At 39.1% G+C, this 27,136-nt stretch overlaps 1 protein-coding gene across 1 annotated transcript in view; it reads left to right on the top strand.

Moving 5' to 3' along the window:
• rin1b (Ras and Rab interactor 1b) overlaps positions 1-27,136 on the top strand; it is a 48,623-nt gene that overhangs the window by 10,750 nt on the left and 10,737 nt on the right. The window contains exons 2-8 of the mRNA XM_074662017.1: positions 14,617-14,760; positions 17,249-17,363; positions 17,500-17,572; positions 18,075-18,166; positions 20,117-20,301; positions 21,634-21,918; positions 22,169-22,721. Coding sequence (XP_074518118.1) covers positions 14,617-14,760; positions 17,249-17,363; positions 17,500-17,572; positions 18,075-18,166; positions 20,117-20,301; positions 21,634-21,918; positions 22,169-22,721 — 1,447 coding nt within the window. The remainder of the gene's footprint in view (positions 1-14,616; positions 14,761-17,248; positions 17,364-17,499; positions 17,573-18,074; positions 18,167-20,116; positions 20,302-21,633; positions 21,919-22,168; positions 22,722-27,136) is intronic.

Below are 27,136 nucleotides of genomic sequence, written 5' to 3'. Positions count from 1 at the left end.
TTGGGTAATTTGCTTAACTTGTGTGATCCCTAGTGGCCGCCTGACCACATTACAGCATTTTATTTGTCCCAGAGCATCATTCCATGAATAATGCATGTGTATGTGATGAGATATGTGAGAATTGGTGACACAAAATCACGCTCAGTGTGACAGCTCTTGGAAAGCGAGGAACAAAAACTCTCAAAAGGGAAATTTGGGACAACTTTAAGTTTTTTTCTGCCTCCAAACACACAAAACTCTGTTTACTGTACTCACACAGATAAACACAGATAAACACAGATAAACACAGACACCCCTGGTCTGACAGCACTACTTGTGATAATGCCCCTAAATGAATCACTGCGTCAGATAACCATTCTGATGCTAAAATTATGAATATTCACAGTTATGCTAACAGTCCTCTCCTCCAGTGTTCCTTCTGACTCATTTGAATGCCTTTGTACAACTTCGTCACACACACACACACACACACTCACACACAGCTCTCACTTCCTAGTCACTGGCCATGAGTGCCGTCGCTGCGGCGCCTTTTGCAGCAGGCATCAGAACGGACACCTGTCATCAGTCAGCAGGCCCCCGTGCACACTGTTGCCCCCTGCGGATACTTATAGCCCACCGCAATTATGATGTTCCATTAGTCATCCCACGCACGCCGTGATGGGCTGCTGGCTATACTTAGCCCCCGTCATGGTCACTGTTGGACAAATAAAAGATTTTACAGACTGATGCGTCAAAGATGATGAGGAGAGATGATTAATAGGTTCACAGTTGTTGTGTACACGTGTGGTTTATGTTGCTCTGGGAAAGTTTGTTTGTGACCAAACAAACACGGGTCAGAAATGTTCAGTCAACTACTTTTTGTAACTTTTTTGTTTTACTAAACTCAGCAGAGAAAGTGAGGAAACTTGAGTTTGGTAGGTTATTTTCTGGTTGTAATAACACTGGAAAGCTTTTAGCTCCCCTTTTAAATGCAGCCACATTTTTATTGGATGAGCAGCAGAGTTGCGTATGTGGGTTGCGCACCTGAAAAATTTGCCAAATCTTCTCAACCAATGCCAAACAGCTTATTCTACCTCCAAGTCTTGGTTGGTAGTTTAGATGACTGATCTCCTTGGGATGGGTATTGTAAAAAATAACAAAAGTTATTAAAAGTGATGACAATCAGGCACCTGGGAGTACAAGAAGCTCAGAACAAAAGTTAGTAGCATTAGCATCATTAGCTGCTTGGCATTGGGCACTAGCTTTCACACCAGCAACGTTATTACGCTGAGCTTTTATTTTTGAGACCTAGGTCGATTTTTCCTAAGTTTCACTTGCGACGAGTATGTATACGACCAATCAAAGCACTCGTTGTTGATATGTCACATACCAAAACATTCAACGAAGCAGACCACTTGAATGTGTTGGTGTCCCAGCACCTTGTTCATTACGCCAAAAGACATAAAACTACAAAGACAACGATTATAAAGACATCATTTGAAGGAGAATAACTGCGGAGATTGAATATGATGCCTCCAAAATATTCGCAATTTCCTGCCATTTATTTGTGTCGCTGTTGGTGTGCAAAGGCTTTGAGTCTTTTGGGTTTTTTTAAAGTTGTAGTTTTGGTTTTTTATGTTAGACAGGACACTGAATAGAACAGGAAACAGGGTGAGAGTGGGGAGTAACATGTGGGAAACAGGCCCCCAGCTGGACTCAAACCCAGGCTACCCGCTCAAGAGTGAACTTCTTGGGGTGCAACCTAGACCGCCAGGCCATCTGGGCCCCAGCCTTCAAAAAAAAAAAAAAAAAAAAAAAAACTCTGAGCCAAAATCAACTTCCTACAACATATTTCTCAGTTTTTTGTGTTTTCAGAAAAAGAAATTTAAAAAAGTAGCCTGAAAGTCATTTTGAAGAAGCTATGCGGAGGATTGGTTTTAATTGGACCACTTGCCATCTTCTGGCCTGGAGTCTCATGCACACTGTTGTAAATTACTTTAAGCCAGGTGTGTGCTTGTTTTGGAACTAATTTCCTTCAATCAAAACAATTTTTTTACCAGTTACAACGCAACAATGTAAGGCATTCATCAACAGTTACGTAGCGTTAGCTGTTAAGTATGTCAGTAGCCGTGTAAAAGGAGCACTAACAGCAGCCCGGTGCCATGACATATCCATAGGTACATTATCGCAAACAGTTTAGCCCCTGTGTTAGCCTTTAGAAATGAAATCTTCTTTTTGGTCTGAGTTTTCAGAATTGTAACGTAATTTTTTTGTAACATAAAACTATGGTTTGGTGAAGATGACAGGACTAAACGTATTAAAAATATATGTGGTTTCTCCAATACATGGCAACGTGTGGACATGGACTAAAGCTTGCAGCATCTCCAACTGTCAGCTGTCCTACCCAATCATTTGCAGACATCTTATTAAAAATTTCTCCCGAATTTTTTGTTTTTAAACTTTGTCCGACTGTGTAAAATAGACTCCAACTAGAATGCTAAAAATTCGGACCGTTCTGGCCGTTAATTAATTGATAACCAAAAGAAACATTTTAAAAACTGGCGGATTTGATGCGGCGGATGAAAGTATTTTTAAAAACGAAGGAAAATACCTGGCTACATGTGGATTAGGCCTTAAAGTGATGGGTCTGTATCGTGTTACTCTGTTGTTGCTGCCCTCCAGTGGCCAAGAATCAAATGATGCGAGTGGCTTCATAAGTTTTGACATTTTGGATTCTAACCACAGAAACCGTGCATTTAATGGGACTTTCTCTGGCAAAAACGGGTAAATTGAGAGACATTTACTGCACCTGAAGTGTAATCTACATAAAATCAATCCCATATTAAAAGACACGTCTTCAGAAAAGCCAGTGACTCTCCAGGTTGTATTTTTTAGTTTGAAAAGTCCTGGGGAGGGGGGTCAAAAAGGAAACTAGAAAAAGTAGATATTTTGCCAAGAAGCATCGTTACACCACCAAAATAATTTACCAAATAAATTTCTTTCTTTACTCTTTGTGCTAAGTTTGTATAAACTGAGCTAATATCCAAGTGTCCTCTCATTTGTAGCTGTGTTGTTATTTTTACCCCACCGTATGACGTTAGCCGTTAGAGAGAAGCAGATTCTGGGTCGTTAGATGAAAAACTCTCCACAGAGAGTGACAGTCACACAAAAACTACCTTTTCCAGCATTATCAGTGTCCATGGCAACTTTATAATGTGCGTGTGCTGCACACATCAAACCAAGGCCCTGGTGGTGTCTCTTGTTCCTTTCTGTCATAGTTACAGGAGAAATGTCGGAGTGTGTTTTTAAGATTTCAGAGAGAAAGTTTTTTTTAAGGTGTCATTAGAAGTGGAAAATGAGTCATTTCTGTCTGTTGGCTATTAAAGTTTCTTTGGCAAATCGTAATTTGTGGAAGTTTTCTGCAGCTGCCGCTTCCTGAATTTTTTTTAATTGCTTGTTCACATGTGTCCCTCACAAGGTGACGTCCTTCCTGTCAGATGAGGAGGCTTTGGGCTGGAGATGAATTTGAAAACACAGAGGTCACAGAAGGATTGTGCAGATTTTACAGCTGATAAACCTGTGTACATGCACCAACATTTACAGTGTAATTCACACAGTATATGAAAAGGGTTTCTATAGATTTTCTTTCAACATTAATGAGCCTGAGAGTGGTTGGTAACCTAAAAAAGGCACCAGGCATGATTTTGTGACTGATTCTATGGTAGCCAAAAGGGGCAAATGTAAAAAAATATATGACCTTAAAAAAACATTTCATCTCATGCTAAATTTCCCTTGACTTAAAATTATTTGATTTTAGCAAATTCAAAAATATAACATTCAACAAATAAAACAACTCAGCAAATTTTCATTTTAGTTATTTTACTAGTGCAAAAAATCTGCACAAAGGGAAAAAAACTGAGTGATTTTCTCTAAAACATCTAAAAAAATTTTTGCATTTGAAGGACATTTCGGGGTTTTAGCAACTTTTTCAAAATTTTGCAATTTAATTTTATGGTTTTATTTTTTTTTCAGCATCATTTTCTTATTATGATTTTATTTATCAAATATGGTGGGGGGTGTAACATTTTACGTATATTTTTTTAATTAAATAACCAATTTTTGGCGGTTTTGAATTTTATAAAATATTACTTAATTTTGTTGTTTCATTTTTTTAATTTAAGGGGAAAATGTGTTTTCTTAATTTTTTTTTTTAAATTAATTTATTTTTTTTTAAATCTTGATTTTTAAAATTGTATTCCTTTTTTTATCTTGTTTTTTTACTTTTTTTTTTCATTTACTTTTTTTTAAGAATATTGTCATACATACAACAAATTTTGGGGGTAAAATGCACACCAAATTATGCTACAGATCAAATATTTTAAATAAAATAATTACATAATTGTAAAATCTTTATAATATTACATCTTGATAATGATTTTCTTTCACCTTAGAAAAAAATGTTTTAAAATTAGGGTAAAAATTGGTGTTTGCATTACCATTATTGCAAGACTGTGTTTGCATTACTGGATATTTTTGGGAAAAGCGTTGGGATATTTAGTGCTTGTGAAGCGTGAGTTCTGCAGCCCCCTGAGTGTTACTTTAAAAAAAGAAATAAACACACACTGACTGTAATGACGGTGAAATTCAAGGTGACTGGACTCAAAAACATGTGGTGAAAAGATGAAAAGACTGAAACATCCTGTTTGGTGAAAAGAACGACACAAAGTGGACGACAGCATGTCTGAGATCACGAACAGACCCAGAGCGTGTGAGAATATTAAAACGTTGGACACAGAAAGGAAACAGAAAGATGGAGAAATGTGAGAATTTGGTGTGCTGGTGGTTGCCTGCTTATCAAAATCTCCAGATGGAAACAGCGTATGTAGGATGTGACAGTGAGCAAAGTGCACAGCATCGCTGTCTGTTTTCAGTTTCACCATCCTGACATGTTCGTTGGCTGGAGGTTACATCGGTGCAGAGAAATGTTGTGAAGACTCCGTGTTGCATCTTGGATGATGAAGCAGAGGATGGAGATGGTGTGTAAGTCAGTGTGGAGGGGGCGGGAGGTGCTGTGGAGGATTCAGTTTCCTCCTCTTCCTCCTCTTCCTCCCTCTGATGCTCTCTAAAGTCTCCAAACTGATTCTCCACATTTGTTTTTCTGTGCACAACTTGCAAAATATAAAGTACAGTAGGGATGATTTATCACTCCGACACAAATCTGCTGCAGCAGCTTCTGCTCTCAGTATTGTGAATAAATCATCAGAAATATCTGTGAGTGGAAGATAATTTCCCATTTTTCTGAATCCTCCAGAAACCAGAACGCACTGAAGCCACAAAATGTCCTCAGAGGACATTTTTCTTCACTGCACTCTGCTCTTCTTATCCTATCATTACAGCTTCTTCCACCCACACACGATACTTAGCTCAATACAAATTGTTGTTCACGTAAAGACTGCCGGAAGGGATTCTGGGAGATGTAGGAAACAAGAAGAAGTGGACTGTAAATATACACTAGTGCAACTCTAATAACTCATTAAAGAAATGTTTATCAATATTTTTTACATAAGAGTTTGAGAATAACACTTTGTAGAGGTGGAAAATCTAAGCAGAGTGCCATATCCAGGGTTTTGTGCCAAATTCTATGGTAGCCCAAAGTGGCAGTGTAACAAAAATTTAATGACCATGAAAAAAATTTAACTTGATGAAAAAATAATTTCCTGGACTTCGAAATGAAAACATTTTAACTTTTAAATTAACACCTAAAACATTTCTGTAAGTGTTACATAATTCTGAAAAAGTTGAATATTTAACCTAATGACAAAAAACATTTCTGGGAAATTTTCTGAAATATTTTTTTGCACTTGAGAAACATTAAAGGGATTTTTCAACTTTTTTTAAAACCTTTTTTTTTTCTTGGAGAAGTTCTATTTTCAAAAGATTATTTACAAAACTTGAAGTTTCTTTTTTTATTTTTCATATTCTTTTTTTGTTTTTCCTCTTATAAAATAATCACCAGTTTGAGATGAAATTAATTTTAATAAATTAATTTTCAAATTGATTTTTTAATTTTTTCCACCCATTTCTCTGCAATTAAAATTATTGTTTTATGTTAAAAATGTTTTTGAATATATATATATATATATATATATATATATATATATATATATATATATATATATATATATATATATATATATATATAAATATATGATAATTATTTATTTAAAATAATTTTGTGTACTTTTTATGATTTTTTTATATATATATATATATATATATATATATATATATATATATATATATATATATATATATATATATATATATATATATAAATATATATATAAATATATATGATAATTTTTTATTTTAAAATAATTTTGTGTACTTTTTATGATTTTTTTTAATATTCATATTTTTGTGTTTCTTTTAATCTTTTGGCCCTTTTTGTAAGTTTTTTTTTGTCTTTTTTTTTTTAGCTTGGAAATTGATAGGACAGACAATAGCAGACAGAAATCATGGGTGGCCCATAAAAACTGTTTTTTGTGTTTTTTCAGGACAGATTCAAACTTTTTGAAAGGTATTTGTGTTCGGCTTTTTTTGGAATCATGTCAATTGTCCTAATCCTCCAAATCTTAAATAAATTCTTAACTTTTTCTCAGTTTCCGATGAAAACAAAATTCTATCCACCTTTCATTATTTCTTTCTCATCCAGGCCTTGAAATCATCCGTAAAGAACGCATTCTCAGCTCACAAAAAATTATAAACTCACAAAAACGTCCTGTAGATTGTTTTCTTTCCCCTGAAAAACAAACACCTGTTGACTCATTGTGCTTCATTGTTCCTCATCCTTGATGAGGATGTGACGGGAGTTTATGTCACGCTGCTGTCAGACCTTACAGACGCTGATCCGTAGGTGGTTCTCCTCACAAACACCTGACATCACTCTTCACCTTGGCCCCGTCTTCCTCTGCTGGTACGCATCATGACGGAGCAGTCATCAGGAGCATCTGGCGCTAACGTTGAGTGTTCCCATTGTTGAAAGGCAGGTTGATTCTGATGGAGGGCGCTGCTGAGCCTCTCTGGTCTCCGGTCTGGAGGTGGACAAATCTGGACTCCATGATGTTGTCCATCTGCAGCAGGCTGAGCTCCTCACCCAGCAGCTGCTCCGTGTCACCGATCTCTCGTCCTACGTTCACTGTTCTCCTGAACGTTTAAAAATCTTTGTTTCTATCCTCCTCCTCAGCTTCCTCTCTGCTCACCTCCAGCCTTGAAAGACTTCCTCTTTGTCTCATTACAGAGCGGGCGATTATCTGCCTAACAGATTCCTGACACTGTGGTCCGATGAGTGACAGCTGCTGATGTTTTCTGCGTAAATGATTTTATTCTTAGTCTGCCAGATTCTCTTTTACACCTTGCACATCTACAGGATTCAACTGGAAACCTACAGCAGCAGCTATATTTCTCTAATCTGTCAGAGTGAGTGTTTGAGTCACTCCATCACCCCGTCAGCTCTCACTCAGCCAACATGTCGGTCTGTCCTTCTGTGTCCACAGTTTTCATCTCCTTTCAGTCAAAATCCAACGTGAAAAATAATAAATCTTCATAGGTTCAAATGTATTTCTCAACAACAGCTTAACTGTCCAACAAACCAGCCTGATCCAAATAAAGAAGCATACAAATGACCCTGCTTCTCACCAATTTGTGATGCCAAAACACTGAAAACAGCAAAAAAAAAAAAAAAAAAAAGTGCTCCAGGCCTGTAGGGGGCGTTTGGTCCCACAGCTTCAATATTTACAGTAAATAGGTAAAAGAACAAGTCAGTGAATAACAGTTATTGAACCATAGCAAGGAACACTGAGTTATTTCAACTGGAGTCAGGTTAGTTGCTCCTTTAAAACTGTTGTTAAAAAAGCTTATACACTGATTCCCCGCCCCTTCTTGATTTTGATTGGTCAGTTTAGAGAAGAGTGACACTGATATGCAGTGAGTGAAGTGTCCAGAAAAAGCTGGTGCAGATAATATGTCACTGTCGGAAAGCTAAGCACTGAAAGTGTAAAACTACATTACTTAAGAAAAGTTAAGAAGCGCTCTTGGTGGAAACAGGCCTTTAAACAAGTCAGCAATTTGCTTCTGTCATCGCCAGAAAACAGTCAGTGGAGACAGGCCTTACTTCCACAGGCAACAGTTAAAAGCAATATACAGGAATAAAACACTGTTGGTGCCAAAAAGCAAAACAAGCTGTCAGTGGAAACAGGCCCTTTAACAAGCCAGCCATTTGCTGCTGTAGTGACAATAAACTGTCAGTGGAGACCGGCCTTACTTCCACAGCCAACAGTTAGAAGCAATATATAGGAATAAATACTGTTGGTGCCAAAAAAAAAAAAAAAACTGTCACTGGAGACAGGCTCTTAACAGACAAGCAACTACTACAGCCACATATCAATCAGGAGATTGCAAGTAAGTACACTGTCAGTGGGAACAGGCCCTTTAACAAGCCAGTTATTTGCTGCTGTCATGGCCATAAAACACTGTCAGTGGAGACAGACCTTGCTTTCACCACCAACAGTCAGTTTGAATATACAAGAATAAAATGCTGTTGGCACCAAAAAGCAAAATAAACTGTCAGTGGAGACAGGCCCTTAACACACGAGCAACCACTACAGCCACACGTCAATAACAATATTGGAAATAAAAGCGCTGTCAGTGGAAAAAGGGCCTTTAGAAGCCAACAATTTGCTGCTGTCATGGCCATAAAACACTGTCAGTGGAGACAGACCCTGCTTCCACTTTGAATGTATAGGAATAAAACACTGTTGGTGCCAAAAAGCAAAACTAATTGTCGGGGGAGACAGGCCCTTAAATGACAAGCAACTACTACAGCCACATATTAATGAGTACATTGGAAATAAGTGCTGTTTAAAAAAATGCTGTGAGTGGACACAGGCCCTGAATAGACAAGTTGCATCAATTGTGTCCATACACACTGTTGATGGAAACAGGCTTTGAAAACACAAGTTGCTACCTCAGTCAATGAAAAATTGAAAAGAACACTCCCAGTGCCTAAAAGAAGTGCTATTGATGGAGACATGCCCTTAACACCCAACTGCTACCACAGCCACTTGTCATTTGGAATAGAGCAGTAGTTCCCAACTTGTGGGCCATAGAACACTGTTAGTGGAGACAGGTCTTGCATCCACAGCCAACAGTCAGTTTGAATATATAGGAAATAGACACTGTTGGTGCCAAAAAGCAAAACAAGCTCTCAATGGAGTCAGGCCCTTAACAGACAAGCAACTACTACAGCCACATATTAATGAGAATATTGGAAATAAGTGCTGACTCTCCCAAAAAGTGCTGTCAGTGGACACAGGCCCTGAATAGACAAGCTGCATCAATTGTGTCCAAACACACTGTTGGTGGAAACAGGCTTTGAAAACACAAGTAGCTACCTCAGCCAACAGTCAATCAAATATCTAAAGGAACACTCCCTGTGCCCAACAGAAGTAGTATTGATGGAGACACAAGTTGTTGCGACAGCCACTTGTCACTTGGAATACAGCAGTGATTCCCAACCTGTGAGCCAGGAAGTAGGCTGCCAAATCATATTCATAATTTCTTTTTTTTTTTTTTTACAACTGTTTTACAAAATTATACAGATGTGAAATGAGAACACTTTATAAGCCCCTGGGGCGCAGATGGCCTACCAGTCTAGGTCACACCCGATAAGGTTCACCCTTGAGCAGGTGGCCTGGGTTCAAGTCCAACCTGCTGACTGTTCTCCCTACATCATTCCCCACTAATGTAAGACACAACACGCCAGAAAAAAAGTGTCCCTATAATGGAAAAGTTTGGGAACCCCTGGAATAGAGAAACTCTGTCAGTGGAGACAGGCCCTTAATCGACACATTGCTACCACAGACACCTGTCAGCTAGAATAGAAACATAACAGTGGCTATCAATCAGTTTAAACATGATCACTTATGGGTTAAAAAATGAAGCTGCTTCACAGATACCCATAAGCCAACAGGGCAACACTGCAGTGGCTGTTGGATGAGTTTCAGTTTTGCTCTCTTCAGTTTCTCCCAATCATGCACAAGTCCCCCTCTGAGTCTCAACAGCAGCAGAAGAAATGTAAATTTGTTTTTTCTGAAACACCACTTTCCTCTAACTCCCCACAGACTCTCACTACTCGTCTCACCCTCCTCTCCCTCCCTCACTCACACAAATGCTGCCCTATCCGTCTCTTCATCTACTTGTAAAGGGCACGCTGCGCTCAGATCCTCTCCTCCGTCCCGCTGGGTGTTCCTGCTCCTGCTGCTGCTGCCCTCAGGTGCAGAAACACCTTGTCAGTTAGCCCACTCAGCGCGCCGCTCTTTCTGTTTAATACATTCTTCGTCTGGGGCGCTTCAGGCCCACTGAAGTTTTTTGGATTTCCTAACCCAGCTTTAATTTTCCGTCGCGGCTTTCCTCACGTCTTTTCATCATTTTTATCTTTTATCTCTCTTCTGTTTCTCCCTCTCTGTGAGTCTCTCTTTCTCAGAGGGAATTACATAAGTCTTTCAGTGTGTGTGTGGGCAGCGTTGCATTTTATGTAAGGCGGACCTGGAAATGGCTAGCAAAACACTAGGGTCTTGCTCTCTGTGATTTTTTATTCCTCTTTCTCTCTCTGCTTTTCTTATAGCGTTGTGTGGTTGGGTCATCGGACTGTCGATCTGCGTGGTGTTTGGCTCCTGATGTGCAGTGAGGTGACTCTTCAGGCCCACTCAGAGTCACACGCAGCTCTGTTTCTGAAGCACACCTTAAAATAAGACTTTTTTACTCCTAATTTGAAGACAATGATGCTCCTTGACATGTAGGAGTTGGTCTGTTTGAAGTTATGGCTTCCACATAGTTAGCTTAAACTTATCCCATATGCTAATCTTAAAGATGCTATGAGGAGGATCTGTTTTAATTGGACTGCCTCCCCCACCTTCTGGTCTCACACACACTGTTGTAAATGACTTTTAGTACAAGGTTTAGGGCAGAAATTACCCCTACTGCAGTGTTTTTGTGCAGCAGAAGCCCAGGGTGCTCGCACCAAACACCCCCTCCCTGCTCCTCTGCAGGTTTCCTCTGCACTCAGACGGGACCATATTTTACTTGACCAAAAACACAAATAAACGGACTCCCACCGAAAAAATCTGATATCGGTCTGCATTCACGCTTTATTTAGAGAATTTTCAGCGCGTTACTTTCACACAAAAACACCGCTAAATAAGGCTCTAGTTCTCATCGTGTTGTAAAACGGGGCTACCTCCGCTGCAGAGCCACAGCTGGCTACGAGGCGCTCGCCGCTTAGTGTATCAGTCCGTGCGCGCAACGTGCTAGATATAAACAAACGCAGGTAGTCTGCCAGGACGAAGAGACACGATGAGAAATAAATGCTAGCCTTTGTGTGTACACACACTTAAGGCCACCTCGTGGAAGTGGGTGCCCATGTTAGGCCCCTGGAGCTGAAAAATCTGGATCTGCCCCTGTGTGAAGTTTTGATTTTGAACTCTTTGAAGACCACATATGACCCACGTTAAACCCCTTTGCTCAAGCATGCTGGACAGTGAATGTGTTATTGCTCCTTTTCTTTTTTTAAATTGTTTTTTTATTGAAACACTGCATCATTATATCACTTGTTTGATACATCTTAGATACAATTTTTCCTTTTTTTAAATTTTCCTCTTCCCCTGTCCGTTCATTTTTAACAGTCACAACATGGATCAGATATAAAAAAAAGGGGAAAAAAAGAATAATACATAAAACAAAATGAAAATAAATAAATAAAAATAAATAAATAAATAAATTTCCTTTGTCAATTTAGGAGTATATCCTTTTGGTAAATATCTAAAATATATTTTAAAGAGAGCCCAGAGGAAAAATAATAAACAAGAATAAGTGTAGAAATAATAGTAAAAGTAAAGTATAAATAATTATTGAAAAAATAGAAATAAATAGATTATAAAAAAAATTAAGAATCATAAATGAGACAAATTAATGTACATATGTGTATACTGTATTGCTCCTTTTCTTTCAAACAGAGCGAAAAGTTTCACACAGGCGTCGAAACAAACCTGGGAGATTATATAACACTCACTCCTTTTGATTGATATGAGCTACTTGATTCCTGACCCTCAAGCATTATTTACCATTAGCTGTACATCGTCCCAGAGAGAGTAAATTATCGCTCGGGTTTCTGAGTCTCCCTGAGAGGAGGGAGAGTTATGTAATGAGCGGCAGGAGGTGGTGAGAAAGAGAAGATTCAAATGTGTTATTGAATGAAAACAGGCTGCTGCATGTGACGCAGGAATAAACTTTGATACTCTGACACAAGAGAGGAAGAAATAATAATGACTTTTTAAAAAAACTTTTTCAACTCTCCATTTATGTTCGGAGAAAGATTCTAGGAAATGTTTCACCTCTGCACCCCGGAAACCCTCGGAGATAAAGCAGGAGCGTGCTCATCGCTGAGATAGATGTGTGTTTGTTTGCATGCACGCGTGTTTCCAACTTGTCAGAGAAAGGGTGTTTCACTGAGTGGGAATGCCTGGTAGGATGTGTAGGCCCGCATCGCCATGGCAACCATCTGCTGCTACGCTCACAAGCGTTCGCCAGCAGCCCACACAGTGTGACATCCAGCAGCAAGCCAATCTGAGAGAGGGAAAGTGAATCTGTGATCGAATGCTCACATTAAAGGGCCGAAAACATCAGAAAACACAGAGTTCACATCTGAGGGATTGTTCTTTTATGGTCATGCTAAAATGTTTGGGTTGTTTTTACATCATGTGTAAATCCACAGTTTGATTTCTTTAGGAAACTATTTGAAGCCTGCACCGACAGAAGGAGGAGAGGTGTGCAGCATTTGCAGCGACACAGTAACAGTCGGACTGTTAGTGGAGCGAACAGAAGGATGTAAAGCTGCTTTGAATTTTTCACATTTTGAGTTAAAGTTTGGTGAAGAGCAGACAGCAGACTCGAGTTAGTCATTTTTAACAGGTCACAGCAGGCCCAGATTCAGACACTTTGTTGGGCTTTGGTTCACAACTGCCTGGCATCTTTTTGTCGTCAACTTTGACTTCTGTGTCTTTCCTTATAACTGTCACTTTGTGTCTTATTGAGGTTAATTTGTCAACTTGTGTCTGAGTGGTTGTTGTTTCGTCGCTTTTGTGATTTATCGCCTCTTTGCAGTGATTTTGAGACTTTTTAGTCATTCTTTGCTTCTTTATGCTCTGGATTAAGCTAAGAAAACTTAAAACTTGTCAGTTAGTTCAATTTACTCAAATGTGAGTTTTCATTGTTGAAACTGACGATTTCTGAGTAGATTTAGCTTTTGTTATTGTTTAAGTTAGCATAACTTAATATTATTAGTTTCTGAAACTGTGTTTTGTAACCGTGAGTGAGGAGGGGACACAGTCAATATGAGACCCTGCTGAACTTCCTTGTGCTCCACATGGCACAGACTGTCTTTGTCTTTGCTTCTTCATGCTTTATGTGGTGTGGACTGACTGTGTCAAAAATAAATAAATACATATTTTTACACTTAATTTCAAAATTGGCCTAAATAGCATGATAGTCCAGTCAAACATTTCATTTAATGATATATTAACCATTAGGCGCACACTGTAAAAGTCAATAGATACAAGACCCTGTGCCATGGAGCACAGACCACCAGTCAGTGCCATGGGGCTCAGACAACCTGTGCCCCCTGAAAAACAATATTTCAATGTACAGCAGGGTCTCATATCTACTGCCTTCCCTCCTCACTCACTGTTACTAAAGTTATGAAATTAGAGCTGATTTTTGTTGTGACGGCGTTTGTAACCATGAGTGAGGAGGGAACGCTGTAGTTTTATGAGTTTCCTTGCCTGTAGTTTTTCTCCCAGAGTTGTATGAAATTGAATTTCTTTGATATTTTTTGTTCACTTTTTTCTCACGTCTTCATTTTGTCACTTTATATTTATTTTTTTCTCTTCTTTGAAGTTGTGTTTTTATCTCTTGTAGCTGTTTGTGTCCCTGTGTTGTCACGTTGTGTCTCTTCATCATTATATTATGTCTCTTGGTAGCCGTTGAAAATCTCTTTGATGTTATTCTGTTGTATTGTTGTATTGTTGACTTGTTTCTGTCTCCCTTGTTGTTTTTTCTGTCATTTTTTCATGCTGTAGATTTGTTTTTCATTTTTTTGTGTACATTATAAAACCTTGTTTTAGTTCCTTTTGTGTGTCTTTGCAGGCACTAGTAGTCCAGCTGTATCTCTTAGAGGTTCTTAGTGTCTCTTTGTAGTAATGTCCTGTCTCTTGACTCACTGACTTTTATCCTGGTGAAAAGAAAAATCAGAGCAGTCACTGTGATAAATACTTGCATTGTATACGTTTGTGCACAAGCAGCTAGGTGAAGTCCTGAGTCCTCAGTGTGCAAGTCTGAGTGAGCCAAATAATCCGAACTGACCCTCAGGAGGAATGTCTATAGAAAAGTAAAAATATGCCTCATTCTATTTCACACATAAGAGTCTGGAGAGAACCTACTGTAAAAAGATACAAGATAAAAATGTGTAGTAACAGCTATAAAAACCTCTGATGGTTGTGTGATAACCCTGTAAATGTGTTTCAGATGCAGGGGATGGGCGGTACCCAGAAAGAGTCTCAGCGGGCCTTCAGTGTCCTGGATCGTCTGCTGATAACACACCCTGTGTGGCTGCAGCTGTCACTCAACCAAGACTCCGCCCTCTACATCCTGCTCAGAGAGCCAGTCGGGGTATGGACGGGTCAAGTATTGCTAACATTTGACTTTATCGGTTAAAAAAATACTTATGGGTCTTTGCTGCTGCTCTCCCTACCTTGGCTTCACATTCCACATATGCACACAGAAAGGCAAGGGGCTAAGCCGTACCACCAAGTTTAAGTATATAAAAAATATATGAATGCAAACTGAGCTTAGATTGACACAATACACACCAACAAGAGCAACACACACAGAGCTGTAGCTTAACGCTACAAGCCAAGGCTCCACCTGGTGTTTGGTATTGGTATTACATTAAAATGAAAGAAAGAATGTCACACATTTTTGGCTCCAACATCACTAATTCTCTCGTACAAGCGTTGATTTAACATCTTCTTCAGTCTTAATCACGTTTTTCATACAATCTTAAGCATAGCCTTTGATGATACGCTAGCTTGGCTAATCACTTAAGATGTAAAACTTGACACTTTTCAAATTTCAAGTTGTCTGCTTAAAAAACTGAAGACAACTATTTTCCCAACATTTTGGATTTACCAACTTCACTTTATTAAGTTAGCTAAAAGAAAAGCTGTTGATTGCTAACAAAACATTGTTATTTTGCCATGATGAAGGGAATAGTTCATTCGTATTGGAGAGGAATAGAAATATATTTATTTTACTCGATGTAAGATAAGCAAATGGATCAAAGCTAACTTTGCTCTGTGGTTGCAAAGTTAGAAACTTTGGTCAGGAAACGATTAGCCTAGTTCAGCTAAGCCCTGCTAGCTAATTCTGGGACATTTGGAGTTCAAAATGCACTTTCTAGCTCAGTGGTTTTTATTGGGTCACAGTTTATTGATTATGAGGGATAGTTGTACATTTTAGGTAATGGCTAAACCACGCCCCCTCCACTCAGTCAGACAAACAGCAAACATTCAGTGACAGGCGCTATGGCAGGTGTCACAGTAGAGGACGATTCATAGGATACTACTGATGAGTTTTGGAGACAGAAAGATCACAGATCATCTACAAGTCACCGAAAGGGTCTAAACTTTATATTCGAGGGATATATGAACCATTTCATGGTTGAGAAGGCCGATAAAAAGCTTCAGTCACAGCAACCGCATTTCATTGCCATCAAAATCTCAGACAACAAGATATAGGACCAGCATTGGCCTCTTAGTTTGGTAGTATTTACACTTAATCATTCAGCATAATGTTGCCAGCCTTTGTTATCTCAGCTTTTACAAATAAGCTAATGAAGCTAGGCTCCAGAAGCTAGAGCCCTTTAGACAGGAGCCAACAAGGGTGTACGATCACCAAAGAACCAACACTAAAACAAAACGGGTCAATGAACTCCAAGCAAACAAAGTGACATGATGAACAACTCAGCTTTGATGAGCTAACGTTAGCCTAACTTTAGCTACCGTTAGAGAAAATCCCAAACCTTCTGTCAGACTGCAGCGGCGGTTTATGTGCTGAAAGTAACTTTATATTTTTTTACAACCAAGTGACAATCTTTTGCCTCAATTAAGATGTCAGCTTACCTTAGAACAGGTGGAGACATCCTTGTCCATTTCATTCACATTGAGTTCATGTGGTGTACAGCACACTTTTATCCAAAAAAGACACTTTTCTCTGTTGCAATGTGTCTCAGGAAAGGGTAAAAAGTACATCCAGTAGCCAAGCCTCCCAGGATAGCTTGTGTCAGAGTTGCATGTACCCCATGAACACTGTTTGACCATTTCTGAATTCAAAATCTCTGAAAAAACTCTTAAAACCGAACGAAAACTGTCTTTCTGTAATGTTTTTAAATGGAGATATGGGCAGAGAATGTCCGCGTGCATGGAAAGGCTGTACGCACTGTGATTGGCTAATCGCGACTAAAGGCGGGACTTAGTGTTTGTCAATTCTAACGGTGTTTCCACTCTTCAAGCTAGGTTAAGCTAGCTCGCAAACAAACGAACATCAGTATGAGTCAGCATATTTAAAAAAAAAAAGAAAAAAAAAAAGAAAGAGAAAAAGAGGTACGATCATTTTGTTTTTGAATATCGTGAATCTTTTTTTTTTTTTAACCTTTAAGACCGGATGTGACGCGTACGTCGTTATGAAGACACATGACTCACGAAATGCGCTGTGATTTGCCGAAATGCACGTGGGGAGATGACATGAATGTTTTGGGATTTTTTTTTTAATTCATGGAGACAGTGGTTGATTTTCGTTTCCGTTTGACAGCTCGGAAAGATGACGTCGTCTGAAATTACCTACGCGTTGTATGTAGCATCCGGCTTCAAGATGTGTGTTATTGTTTCATCCGGTCTAAATAAGTTTAAGCAGACTCACTAGGCAAATGGACTGCTGAGAAGTCATATAGCTTTCTCTTCTGTATCTAATTTCCTGTTGGGGCCATCTGTGCTTTGTCCTGCAAACCTGTGAAAAGAATACACTGTACGTCTAAAAAAAGACGCTAACATCTCTCTACTTTTATTTCTGTTTCCGTGGTGGTGGCGTTTGGTGCTGACAGACCTTTCTGGTGCGAAAATGCAGCTCCAGCCAGAGGAAGGTGCTGTGTTTCAGGGTGACCGCCGAGAAAAGTGCCTCCTCTGTAAAGGAGTGCTTCATCTGCGAGGAGGACTCCAGTGAGTATAACCTCCATCAACATGCATAATCCACCTGTAGCTACACCTTATGCTAAAACTAGACACCAGAGTATGTGGGGCCTCCAATCGTTATCTCTCCTCCATATCTGTCAATCACTCTGTGTTGTGTAACCAGCCTTCGCCTTGGAGAGCTCCGCACTCAGCTTCCCTGACCTGTGTCGACTTGTGGCCTTCTACTGCATCAGCAGGTGATGTATTACTTTAACTGATGCACATATTTCATGTTTGTCCCTGAAACTCTGTTTCTCAGCCTGGTGTGATGGAGCTGGAGAGGACTCCTATGGATAAAAGCTAGTTAGAAGGTTGTTCATAAAATATTTCATATGCTGAAACACAAATATTTTCAATCAAAATGATCAAAACTTAAAAATAAATAATTAAAGAGAAACTGATGACTCACGCTACACTTAGACACAAACTAATCTTGTGTTCAATGAAAAGTTGTCTTGAATTTTCATGCCCACTCATCACTGTAAGGACTTCTTTGTCCATCAAAAGTTTTTTTTCTCCCACTCGGCCCCTTAAGGACACTTATGTCTACCAGAGTTTGTAGACCATCTCAACACACAGAGGACACTTTGTCCCAACAAAAATGTGAATCACTGAGCCACTTGGAAATGCTTTGTCAGACAAAATGTTTTTCAACCTCTTGAGACTTTTAGAACATTTTTGTCTGTTTCCTGTCTGCAGAGATGTGTTGCCCTTACCGTTGGAGCTACCTGATGCCATCGCCAGGGCAACGACGCACAAGCAGCTGGAGGCCATATCACACATGGGACAAGGTGCAGTGAAGATAGACTCGTTTATTATTTATCAAATTAGCAAAAATGGCAAATGGTTTTCAATATATCATATGTCCATATTGTTATTTTGAAACCCAAAACGTATCTTTGTTTTAAAGGCACTAAAAGTGTTTTTACCTTGTGTTATGCAGATTAAAACACTGTCTACTACATTTCCCATGAACACCTTCACCAAATGTGTATTTGTTCCAGAAGCAAATAACGGAACCCAGATCCACTTTTTATTACAACAGTAATGTTTGACTTTCAGCTACGTAGCATTTTTAACTTTAATGTTTAATCAACAAAACTCTGTAAACTCCTTATTACTGTTAGTTTGCCTAGAAAAAGTTAGCAGATATACTGAGTTAGTGTTAACTTACCCATCACATCACTGGTGTCCCAACAAGTGTTTAAATAATCTAAGTATGTACATCGTTTAACTCTAAAACCTCAAATAGTATTTGAAACCTTCCAATTCAAGAATGTTTTCGGCCATTTTTCTCTTTTAGCTAGCATAGCTTGGTTGTAGAGTTTATTAGTTTAAAACAAAGACTATATTATACATGGACACAGTCAGAAATACTAACTTAACCTAGCTTCACTCAAATTAAAATGGGCCTAAGAGGTTTTAAGTAGAAATAGTACAAAGAATTAAGGTAGGCCTTTGATATTATTTTTATTATTGTTATTATTATGATAATAAATTGTATTTTTCTATATCATTTTTTTTTAGCTTTTTGCTAATCTATTTATTTATTTACTGTCTTTTTTAAAAAATCTATATATGTATGCCTCTAAATTCAAACCCAAAAATTAAATAAGAAGAGTGTGGGAAAAAAAAGAATTTAGGTAGGCCTTTAGCTTTTTTGCTAATGGTGACAGTGTGTAAACATGTTTACTGCTGCTGTAAAGGTCAGCCGTTTTGAATGGGTGTGTGTGTAGCTTTAAGTGCTCCTACAACCAGCCTCAAGAGGACAGTCCAGGAACTGCAGCTTCTAAAATTTTTTGCTTTGGCTTTCTATTTTAAAACTGAACTGCCGCAATATTTCAAGAGAAAAGTACGACTTTTTGCTAATCCAGCTTCCGTAACAGCCATGTGCACAGCCTCCTACTGGCTAGCTAGCTTACTTCTCACCACCAAACTTTACAAGCAGAGCTCTAAACACACACAATAAAGCTGAGTCCAATCCTAACACTGTTGCTAGCTGGCTTTAAGAGTGACACAGCTATTTCAGATTCAAGTGCTAGCTAAAAAGTAGAATTTAAAAAAGTTAGCATGAATTTAGCTTGTGAAAAAGATCTACCTTTTAAAATGTATCAACGTTTTTAGCAGCGTCATTGTGGCCTTGGCAACAACTTGCTGTTAGCATCTAGCTCAAGATATCCTATGATAGCCTTACAGCTGCTAGCATGTCTACCTTCACAGTCACTTTATTAGCTACTTTCACAGTTTTACACATTATTTGTGCAGTTTTGTTTTCTGTTTTATAAGATTGAGTGAATTTACTCTGCTCCTCTTCAGCATCGTACTGTTTGTATGAGAAAGTCAGGAAGATAGAGCCAAGGGATTGCCAGCTTGCATCTATTTTAACCTGGTAGCATGTAGTGATGCCACTCTGTAGCAGAAAGCGAGGTGTGACTTGGAGATGGCTAAAAATGACACACAGTATGCACACACTTTCTCTATACGACTCTGTCGCTTCAAAGAGGTTTCAATACATTTTATTGCTGCTCGGAGTTCGATTTCTCTTTCCAAAAGTGACAGTATGTCTGAAATAAAAAATAAAATAAAAGTTCTTTTCAGAGTTTTAGAAAATTGGGCCAGTTTGATTTGAAACACTCAGATATTAAAATCTGCAAACAGATTTCAAACAGATGGGTCGGTAGCTCTCATCATGTCTAAGCGAACATACGTCCAAGATTTCTTTTCTCTGGATCTACCCACAGATTTCTGGAACGCGCCGAGTGCTGCAGAGATCCAGAATGGGCCCATCGACCCGGTTCCGTCAACCAGCAGCAGCAGCCAGAGTCAGAAGACGCTGACCCTGGATCAGTGTACCCTGCTGACACGGGGCAGACAGGGGAAGCTCTGCTTCATCAACCCGCTCTTCTTACAGCTGGAGGTCGTCAAGGTTAGTGGTGATGGGTCAGGTATGGGACGTCCAAGCATCACTGAGCGGTGAAATCCATACAGCTACTGATTTATGGGGCGCCAATTGTAAAGCTACACATACAACCTATGACACTTTTTCGGCAGATTTAGAGAAATATTTGTGAAATATAATTGTCAAATATTGTGCCAAAATTTTGAATGTTATTTAAAAATATCATTATTTATTCAACCCAATTTTGTTGTAATTTTTTCAACTCCTTTTTTCTATTTTTTAAAATCTATTTATTTTCTGAGTGTTTAATGATAATAATAATAATTACTATTATTATTATTATTATTATTTTTTTTTATTGAATTGCTAAAATTTAACTTGCTCATATTATTAAGTGGTTTCTGCCATTTTTGATTGAAAATCTTTTCTTTTTTTGTTTTCTTAACCTTTCACAGTTTTGTTTATTACTGATTTCTGCATAGTTAAACCTTCAAATTTTTCTGTTCTTTTTCTTTTTTTCACTTTTCTCTCAATCTTTTAGTTTCTGAGTGTTGGATTATTACTATTATTATTTTATTATTATTATTATTATTTTGTTATTATTACATTACATTATTACATTACTGTGCATTACTAAAACTAGATCATCTTGATTTTTTTTTGCTATTACTATAAGTGTTGTGATAGTAATTATTATTGCCATTTCTCAAGGCAATTTCTTATGTTAGTGTTTGATTAATTTATCATTTTTATTTATTCATTAATAATATTATCTTTTTAGTTTTTTTTTTCTCTTAAAAACCTCTTTTCACCCTCAACACATACACATGTACACACGCACACACTATAAAGGTTAAAAATCAATGTCCTGATTCTAAATATTTAGCTACGTTTCTAAACATTTAGTTTCATTCTTAATATTTAGGTAAGACTAAATATTTATCAAAGGTTTATAAATCTTAAGCAAACATTTCTTAATCTTGAAGTACAGTTTCTAAATATTTAGCTAATATGCAAATTCACACTCCCGCCCGTCGGGTAGTGCCAAAATAAAAGTTTGAGGAAGCGATTTTGAGAAAGTCAAGCTCTACTTCCTAGATGTCGGCCACAGGATCTTCAACAGCTCCAGAATATCTAGAATGAAACTAAATGTTGAGCTAAATATTTAGAATCAGGACATTCATTTATGACATATTTGACAGATATATTTCACAATTTTTTCCCTAAATCTGCAGAAAAGGTGATGTTTTAGAGCTAATTGTGGAGAAATGTCGTTATTTGTAGTGTGTGAAACTTAACAATCTGCCTCAGAAGTTCTCGTTGGATAAATGACTGACTCAAACTTTCTGTTTCCTGCAGCAGCCACAGCTTGTAAACCACAGTGCCTCTAATAAACGGCACCGCTTCAAGCGCAGCATGCGGCTCCGGCTCTCCGAGTCCTCCATGAATCTGTCCCTGGAGGGGGTCGGCTCCTACTCCCCCCCTTCGTCCTTGGAGCTGCCCGGCCAGTCAGAGAGGCTTCAGAAAGCAGGAACCCATCAGCCGAGGAGAGTTCACCCAGGGGCGGGAGTCCTGAGGAGAACCCCTGCTGTGTCGCCTGGTTCTGCAGAGGAGGACGACATGATGACCGTCTATGTGCCACAAGTAATTCATGCTAACGTGTTTGAGTCAGAGCTTCCTCAGTCACAGGCTTTTTAAATAAACCTGAAGGGTAACAGTGAATAGAGTCAGTTTATCCTCACATTCTGATCGTTGTCTAACTGCTGTGCACAGCGTGGTACCAAAGGTAGTTTCTCATTATCAGATGAAACAGGCGCTAAGAGAATTCAATTTGCAGTTTTAAAGGGTAACAAATTCAGAAACAGTCACCGTTTCGATTTTTGTTTTTGTCAAGTCATCTACAAAGGTGGACGAGCCTTCCCAGCCGCAGCAGGCCGCCCGAGGAGCCGAGCCAGGCACCGAGGTGACAGCTCTGGCCCTGGAACGCCGCCCAGCTCCGTCCTTGGCCGAGCTCGACAGCAGCAGCTCCTTCAGCAGCATGGACGAGGACAATGACTCAGATTCAGATCCTGAAAGTGTGGCTCGCACCCATACTTACACGTACCCACGCCCGCCGTTGGTGCGCTCTCGAGGCCGCGGTGGGCTGCACCGCATGAGCGAAGCGTTTGTGTGTTTCTTCGCCCCGGACAAGCGGCTGACGCGGCTGGTGGAGGAGCTCTCCAGGGACAGGCGCTCCGTCTTTGGGGGCATGGTTCAGGACTTCCTGTTGGAGCAGAGAGAGGTGCTCAAATCCATGGTTTCTTCTTCTTCATCTTCGTCTTCACGGGTCACCTCTGTGCAGCTTCTGCAGGGTCTGCGGCTTTTTTTGTCCCAGGCTAAGTGTTGCCTGCTGGACAGTGGAGAGCTGGAGCCTCCGATCGAAACCCTGGTGCCAGAGAATGAGAAAGGTAAACAAACACAAACAAAGGTCTGAAAAACAACAAGAACAGTATCATCTGCAAAGAAAAATACTTTAGAAAAACACAAAGACTGAAACTTTCACATGGATTAAAAACTTATCGGTCAAGGAAAATAGTTTTATTTCAACTAATACAACAAACATTTACTGAATATATTTGAAGGAGTAACAGCATTAGCAATGTTAGCTTTTCTGAGATAGTAGTTTGGCAGTAGTGACTCAAATTGTTAAGAGTTGATTAAAGATCACGTTAGTGTTACGCCTTTTTATTATAGCTGCTACATCCACTTTGTTGTTAAGGTGCTAATGCAAAACAAACAATATTGTTCAACTGCGCTTAAGCTAACATTAGCTAATTTAGCTAATGTAACTACAAACCATATAAGTTACTTAATGATGTGACATATTTATGTGAAACTGGACCTCATCAGCTCCACCACTTCTGAGAACAATAACAGACACAACAAAAACTTTTAGGAAAATTTCGACCTACAATGTCTTAAATACGACCAAATGAGGTTTACATATGGTTGCTTCTTGTATCTATAAGAAACTCAACCCCATTTAAAGGCGCCATAAACCCACACACTTTTATGTTACTGTGCCAACAACTACAAAACTAAGCAAGGAAGCTAATTTAGCTAGCCATTTTAAACTCAGCTAAGCTAATCCATTTAGCATTGGCTTAATAAAGTTAGCTGATAAAGTAGCTAGCCGGCTGCTAGCTAGCCAGTTTAGCAGTTAGATCAGCTCTTGAACTCTAGAAGTATTAAATGATGTTCTCAACTAATGGTGATGTTTTGCTGCACTAGCTAGCTTACAGTTTGTTCATGTTGGCAAGCTAGCTAACAGATGTCACTTAGCTTTTAGCTTTTAGAGAGACTGACTTCAGCCAACATGATTAAGTCTAACAGCTAGTTATCACTAAATTTATCTTTTTTAAAAATTTTACAGCTAAATGTTCAGTGTAATATTTATAGATATAATGTGAAGTGTTTCCATTGTCATAAATAACAGAAATGAGCACACAAACAAGCAAGATAACCTGGTAAAAATTGGAAAAACAAAATTAAAAATAAACAAAAAGATCAAAATAAACAAAAAGTTGGCAATGATACGACATGACTACGACAAAATTTACCAGAAAACAGTAATTCATTAAAGTGGAATTTACATATTTACACACTGTTGCTTCAAGGGTAACTAACTTACAGAGCAGAGCATCTAACCCCTATTTCACACATAAAGCACATTGAATTCCAAGATGAACTTTCCTCATCCAGAAAGTCGGATTTCATCTAGATCTGACCTACTGATGACATCTGACCATGTGTCAGAGACATAGTTTTGATAAACAATGATGAGATTTACGATCAGGAGCCAGATCATGGAGCTTTATTTTGAAATAACCAAAAGCTCTGATCATTTTTGAATCTTATTTCCTGTTTGGTGCGATTTACTCTGCAGAGATTGACGCATTCCTGCAACGTAGTGCGCGGCAAAGTGCGTGGCGCTCACGCTTTATGTGTGAATTGGGGGTAATTCTTCATCTTTTCCACCTTCTTGGTAGTTTTTTAAATCCACTTTTGAAAAACTGTTCTTTAAAAAAAAAGGGACATTTCACTGTTTTTTTAAATAACCTCTGGGCTATATAAGGTCCCAGACAAAAACCACTTAACCTTGACTTGTCAGATCTTTTAAGATGAAAAAAAAAAAACAAATTTGCCAACCGTAAACTAACTTTTGCATTGTTAGCGTATAGCAAACAGGTTGATATGCTAATTGGAACCCTGACAGGGTGAGCAAGACCTCAATCTGCAGTGAATGAGGTGATTTTACTGCTCTTAAAACTTTTGCTTCACATATTGAAAAGTTGAACATCAAACTCACAGTTTGAGCTCCTTTAATCAACTCTAGCTTTCCTGAAATAAGCTAACTTGGCTGTTATTACTCATATAACACTGATGACGAAGTGAAACAGGGTGAACAGGGCGTATGATTCAGCGCAGTACCTGATGGAGTTTTTCAACCCTGTCACTGCCAGAGTCAGTGATATTTCTTTTCCATTCATAAGTCCTCAAACACCGGCGTATAGAGTCTGATCCTGATCCTGTCTTTCTTCTCCACCATTTTTATATTTTGACTTTTTCTCACTGTAAAAAAAAAAACCACAACAACGCCAATGAACTGGACTTCTGTCGGCCAATTGGTGTGATTACAGTTCGTCTGCCAAAGTCTGTGATTAGAGCTCAAGTGTTCGACACCAAACATACGTTTCAACATGTGTGTATCAATCAACACTTGCTCACAAAACAGGTTTAGAGACACATCCTGTTGAGACACTTTGGATTATTATTTGCCGTAAAGATCCTCAAGCAAATTGAGCTGCTGCGTGCGTGATGAGTTTATCACGTTAAAAAAAAAACAGGCGATGTTGAGAGCAGCGGGGGACTGGAAGAGAAAGACTGTACTATTAGAAAACACAAATTCAATAGAGCAGAGCGCCAAAGGACGCAGGTCTATGGAAACAGACAGCCTTTCTGATAAATGGTGGGCTGCCCAGGCTTTAGTGAAAGACACTGTCAACACTAAGTAGTTTGCGTGGGGGGCCAGAGCCTCATTCAGCAGAGCTCATATTGTCTCTGGTATTTAGAAAACAGCATTAGGAAAGCCCTGCCTGACGCGCCCGCACTCACATCCATCACATCCAGAGTGTGATCCTTCTTCTTCTCATCGTAAGGACAGCGCAGGGTGTTACTTTGGAAGGATTCGAGTTAGATCTTTTGACACAGTCCTGTGCGTAGGCTTTTCTTTTTCTGGTCTCCTTTGTGTGCGGGCTGAGTTTGAGCTCCGCAGGTGTGTTTGTGTGTAAATGTGTGATGATGGATGGTTGCCTGGCAGTGCAGAGGCTTCAGGGGAGAGTGCTCGGCCGCTGCCTTCCTTCCTCCCTCCCTCCCTCTCTACCTCCTTTCCTTTCTTCCTGCGCTGTGAGTCTGATTTATCTCGCATTGCGTCGGTGGGAGGCATTTGCATTTTTTTTTTTCTCCCCCTCGTTTATCATAAAAAGATATCACCGTCCCACGCTCACTTGAAGAGCAGCACGATTCAGGCGAGGGTGGGAGGGAGGGATAGAAATAGGCAGGGTACTCTGAAAAATGTAATCAGTTACAGATCTCTGGGTGATAGCTCAGAGAGTCGGCTTCTCTCACAACGGGACGGTAACTGTCAGATCTGTAATCAGATTACATGTAATCTGTTACTCTGAGCTGCTGGGCTGCTGGGAGGGGGAGAGACACACCGAGAGGAGGGATGAGAGGGAGGTACAGTGGAGACACAGAAGATGGATGGTGTGAATGATTAATCACAGGGGGCTATGATATAGTAAGGTGGATGAGGGGATGCTGGGAGTGGAACAGGGGGATAACATGAAGGATGGAGTGGAGGAAGAGGAGGATATTGATGATGAGTGGAAAACAGTGTGCGCTGGAGAATTGTTACCACTTAGTCAGGACTGCCCACTGACTGCAGGAGAATCACTGTTTGTGTGTGTTTTCACGTGTAAGAGCCTGCATGCATGTGTAGCATCTCCACGAGTTTGTCTATTACATACCGCTGTTGCCAGGCAAAAAATAAAATACATCCAGAATAGTTTTTTTTCCCCAGTGTTTGGGCCTGATGGTAATCCCTCAAGAAAAAAATGATTGCTTACAAATGAATGTGTGCTTCGCTAGCCAGGAACTGATTAGCTGATTAGCATATCCAGATGGCAAACGTTGTGGAAACCTAAACAAATATCTTTAATCAACAAAGAAAATCTGTGGGTAAACTTTGCAAGTAGTCTAAAATATTGTTTGATTGCTAACTAGCTTCACAGATGGGCTCGTTGACTGAATGCTAAAGGCTAAATAGTCATAAACAAAGGAAGCTAACACACCCTTGAACTGTCCTACGAAAAAAGGAGTAGTGTTTACAAAAAGTAAAAAAAATCTTGAGCAAATTTCATCAAGCTAGCTCACATACTCACTAGCTTGCTAACAAACCTCCAACAGTAAGTTATCTCTTAGCTAGCTGCTCAATAGTTGACCATTATCAAGCTAGCACGCCAAAATTAAACAAACTACATTTCCAGTTTGAAGATCTTCAAATGACAATTAGCCAAGAGCTAGCACACAACTGATGAAGAGGTTTTAGCTTACATATGAGTGCTAGCTAATATTTAACATCTCTTCCAACAGTTAGCCATTGCCACTAACATATAACAATCTTTACCACTGGAAATTTTTTTGCTAATATTCAACTGTGACGCGTTAAGCTAAAAGCTAAAATGCTATCAAGAGCTAAATTTAAATTGGTGGCAAGCTAACATTAAAATAATAGTTAGCTTACAGCTAGCAAACAGCAGAT

This window comes from Halichoeres trimaculatus, unplaced genomic scaffold, assembly GCF_033239565.1.
Source record: "Halichoeres trimaculatus isolate MK-OKI-2021-1 unplaced genomic scaffold, fHalTri1.1 fHalTri1_scaffold_22, whole genome shotgun sequence".
Lineage (NCBI taxonomy): Eukaryota > Metazoa > Chordata > Actinopteri > Labriformes > Labridae > Halichoeres > Halichoeres trimaculatus.
This window is presented reverse-complemented; position numbering and strand designations above follow the sequence as displayed.